The sequence below is a fragment of the Penaeus japonicus genome, unplaced genomic scaffold (genome assembly GCF_977035675.1).
Source record: "Penaeus japonicus unplaced genomic scaffold, GWHDUDI00000001_assembly GWHDUDI00000038, whole genome shotgun sequence".
Lineage (NCBI taxonomy): Eukaryota > Metazoa > Arthropoda > Malacostraca > Decapoda > Penaeidae > Penaeus > Penaeus japonicus.
The window spans coordinates 7276192-7281191 of NW_028234440.1; the positions used below are offsets into that span (position 1 = coordinate 7276192).

A 5000-nucleotide genomic window follows, 5' to 3' on the forward strand; every position below is an offset into this window, starting at 1 on the left:
CACCGAGAGCCAACGAGCATTGTCTGTAAAACTTTGCAATCATTACTCAAGTATGAATAGATAGGTAAATTCTATGGAGCTAGTATAATCTTAGTTTGACAATCCTTGTATCACTTACCAGTCTTCAAAAGTTGGAAAGCGTCCATTTCACCTCAGTAACAATACTATCATGCGCCTTCCATTGTACTTAACTGACTATATTTCTTGAAGTCTATCTAGTATTGTCAATATATAATCGTTATTATCAGTTTACCATCAATCAATTTGTTCACCATGTTTCTGATAAACAATATATTTGGTGCAATATGCTCTCGATTTCGGTTCCAGGGGGAGAGCTAAATTGGACGATTCACCTGCGGGACGCGCTAAAGGGAGCAAAACATCCGACATGCAAGAACAAGGGCCTCGGCCGAAAAAGCAAGCAAAGCGTTGTCCTCCAAGCGGCCAGCCAGTCGGATCCCAGTCAGAGTCTCAGGAATCAAACGCCTTGAGAAATGTAGTGAAAGAATTTCTTCCTAGTATAAGATTCCTCACCATGTCAACAGATGAGTTCGTGAAGCACGTGCTCCCTTCACGTGTTCTGACGAGTGACGAGGCAATGGCAGTGCTCATGAACATCAAGAACGTACCTGACATACCCCTTCCGAATATTGCATCTTGTACATCCAGGCAGAGGCAGGGAAATCTCTTATACGAATATACAGACTATTCAAGTGATTCCGACTTTTAACTGACTGACAAGCACATGGCCTTGTGAGTGCTCTTACCCGCAAGCATAGATGATTATATTGGGATGGAAATCGTTTTAAAATTTAGTCAGCCAATTAAATTGGTCGTCGGAAACTCTTACTTCATATTGATGCAAGATGTCTTTGAAACATGCACATTGAGCACAACGGTATAGTCTTTTCCATAAGAAGCAGTCTTGCAACCTCGAGGGAGAGACAAGATTACGTTTATCTTGTGCATTTACGTGTGTAAGTGTGCCTGTCCTTATTGCAAATGAGGACAGGCACACAGAAGATCCTATATGATAGTTATACATCTGGAGCATCCGATTAAGTGTGAGGAAAACTAAGAGAAGAACACTAGTGTGAAGAACAGTATTGCTTCCCTTTTTGGCCGACGGTGTTTGCCAGTTATCGATTGGCTAAAATAACAGAGACTTTAAAATTGAAGCACACACACACACGCGCGCACACACACACACAAATATATATATATTTATATATATATACATATATATATATAAATATATATATACATATATATATATACATATATATATATACATATATATATATATATATATACATATATATATACAACACCCCAATATTAAATTCACTTGTGAAATTGAACAAAATAATGTACTATCATTTCTTGCTAACTTGCATAAATTTTCGTAATAACTGCTTCTTCACCACTGCCTACAGGAAACCCACATTCACTGGCCTTGGACTTCATTATCTCAGCTATATTCCCCATATCTACAAGCTAAACAACCTTACAACACTTATCAACTGGGCTAACAACATCGGCTAAATTTGGACTAGTTTTCATGAAGAAGCTTCATTGTTAAAGGAATATTTCACCCAAAACCTGTATCAACCAGTCAACAAAGACATTAAATATATAAGATTTCCAGACATGGGCGGCCTTAGTTTTGATCTCAGAAAATCATTAAATAAAATTCTCAGACAATGCTATCCTCAGATCTGTTTTCAGTTTGTTTTTACAATTTTATGACTATCGGAAATTTCATAAAGAAAATAGAATAATGTGACTTTGAACTAAGTTTGAATGTGGTTTACTTTTTTACTTGTCCTAGCTGTCAGGCTAGGTACGTGGGTTGAACCTCACGATGGCTCCGTCCTCGCATTCTCGAACACAAAGGCAAGTCAATCAAGTAAACCATCCTTCTAGGCTATTAGAGATTACTCTCACCTTCAAAATCTTGACCTCCCACCTTAACATATTTGACCTACTCATAGGAGAATCACTCTACATCCTAACTATGAAACCACAGCTAAACAATGCTTCTGCTGCAACCACCCTGTCTACCATGTAAACTACCAACCACCCATTCTTCTTGGTTAGTACCTTTTAATTGCTGCACTGTCCTTATCGTCTGTGGTCATTTGACTATTTCGTGTTTGTTTTTTGTTTTTTTGTTTGTCATTTTTGTGTTTTTGAATATAATGGAATTAATTTTCCCAGGTTTGCTATAGCATTGATGATGGAGATTGGATCTCCGAAACGTTTGCATAATGAAGGTCTTCTCAGCTGCGTTGGTATTCCTCTTCCTTATATATACATATATATATTGTAGTGGTGGTATAGTGTTGGATTTAGGAGTTAACAGTGCTCATAGTGTCCTCCCAATCCCTGTGCAATACCATATATGCAGGTAATTTTTAATTGTACATTGGTTGCCTCTCAATGTATATATATATATATATATATATATATATATATATATATATATATATGCATGTATGCATATGCATGTAGACATATAATGAATTATATCATGTCTCCTTTGATCCTTATAATGTATATTTTGAAATAAATTTTGAGTTAGAAGATTCATCATATGAACCGGATTCCCTACGGGGGGGGGGTCAAATATTACAGACAATCCTCGAGGGTGTAATGGTTAGGAGCCGGGATTCTCACTCTAAGGTCCCGAGCTCGATACTCAGTCAGGGAGGTAAAATTTGAATCTCCATATATATATATATATATATATATATATATATATATATATATATATATACGTTTATATATGTATATATATTTATATATATATACACATTTATATACATGTATGTATATACACATTTATATATAAATGTGTGTATATATATAGAGAGAGAGAATTATATTTATATATATAATATATATAAACACACATATGTATACATATATATGTATCCATATGTATACATATGTGTGTATGTATGTATATATGTGTGTATATGTATATATACGTGTGTGTATAATATATATATATATAGATATATATATATATATATATATATATATATATATGTGTGTGTGTGTGTGTGTGTGTATATGTATAAATATATATATATATATATATACATATACACACACACACACACACACACACACACACGCACACACACACACACACACACATATATATATATATATATATATATATATATATATATATATATATATATATATATATATATATATATAGAGAGAGAGAGAGATGTGTATATGTATACACATGTAGGTATATGTGAGTGTGTATATGTATATATATATACACACATATATGTGTGTGCGCGCGCGCGCGTGTGTATGTATGTATGTATGTGTGTGTGTGCGCACACACAGAGACACACAAAGAGTGAGTGAAGGAGAGAGATAGGGAAGGAAAGAGGGAGTATGAGGATTATATAGTATGTTTATATATGACATTAAATGCATCAAGATATTATATATAAACCAAGATCGATATACAAATGTTATATGAATATCACACTCTAACTAGCGAGGTAATCGCCAGGTCAGGTCGGATAGGTAATTCACACATAGTTGCCTTCCGAAGTAGCTTGACCCTCAACCACCTAAAATGCCTCTTACTGCCACATCCCCAACACTCTGGACTACCTTCCCGCGTTACCACTGCTGGGAACCCTTCCATATAAGCGGGATATTATCTATCGTGCAGCGAGGGCTTGCAGTTCTGTGGACATCACGATTGTGTTTCTAACATATATGTGAATGATGAGGAAGAGGAAAAGAGGAAGGATAATGATAATTCTGACGGTGATGATGAAGGAGGATAATGATGATGATAGTGATGAAAATTAATTAGATGATGGTGATGAAAATGATAATGATGGCGAAAAGGAGAATGACATTGTTACTACAGATAAAAATGATGATATTTAAAAAAAAAATGATGGTGATGAAAATTATGAAGACGAAGTCAACGATAAGTCAGAAAATATTTGGCATTGTTCTACTATATTCTAAAATAAATTCTGAAAAAATAGTATACTCCATTTTTTCATAATAACAGATAAGCCAAATTACATAAAAATAAGACAAGACACAATTTCTTCTTTTATTTAATCGGATAAATAAAACGAGTTAGAGTAAGAGTAAGATCAGAGTAAGTTTTAGATAAAGGGGATCAGAATATACACTCCAGTCTTCTCTAGATAGATTAGGATCAAGGTAACCATATAGATACCATTATTTCCCCTATATAATTATCTTACGTTCAAATTAAACTAATGTTATATAATTTCATTCCTTTGAGCATTCTAAGCACAAAAGCCTCTTGTATAAATACACATCCTTTCGAATTCATTTACGTATTAAACAAAGAAAACATTTATCTGTGATATATAACAATGAAAAATGATAAATAACACCTCCACCGGATCAGCTGATAAAACAAATACATGCAGGCATATGCAAATACACAGCATATCAGAATGGGTATTCCTCAACACACTCGAAACTTTGCTAACTGTCAATCAAGAACCGCACCTGCAATCAGCTGTTGAAGTTCGCCCAGCTGAGATTGAGAGCCGAGGAACGACCGCCCTCTTCGTAATCAGCTGTTGAAGTCCGCCCAGCTTGCGAGGTAAAAATGAATGTTGATGTTACTGTGAATTTGTATTTGTCATGAAATCTTTTATATAAGTATTCTTATATATACATACAGGCACACACACACACAAATTAACACACACACATTCTTAGAGAAAAAAATCTATTAAAAGTCTTTATTGGTAACTTTGGCAAAGACTGGGTCGAGAGCGCAGAACTTCAATATGATCATTATTCTGTCTGTGAGAGTATGGTTATATTGATAAATGAGTACTTCACACGCTACCACAAATGAGTCCCATTTATAAATATCAACAGGCAAAGTACTCTGGTATCATGAAAAATGAAAAGTGATGAAATTTTCAATGGACTTGTAATGTTTAGCTGGCCTCTCAGAA

General features: G+C 34.5%; 1 protein-coding gene across 1 annotated transcript in view; it reads left to right on the forward strand.

The window, feature by feature from the left end:
• LOC122250449 (uncharacterized) overlaps positions 1 to 1011 on the forward strand; it is an 18226-nt gene extending 17215 nt beyond the window's left edge. Inside the window, exon 8 of the mRNA XM_086532997.1 lies at positions 328 to 1011. Within this exon, the coding sequence (XP_086389123.1) occupies positions 328 to 730 (403 nt within the window). The 3' untranslated portion in view covers positions 731 to 1011. The remainder of the gene's footprint in view (positions 1 to 327) is intronic.
• Positions 1012 to 5000: the final 3989 nt, after the last annotated feature.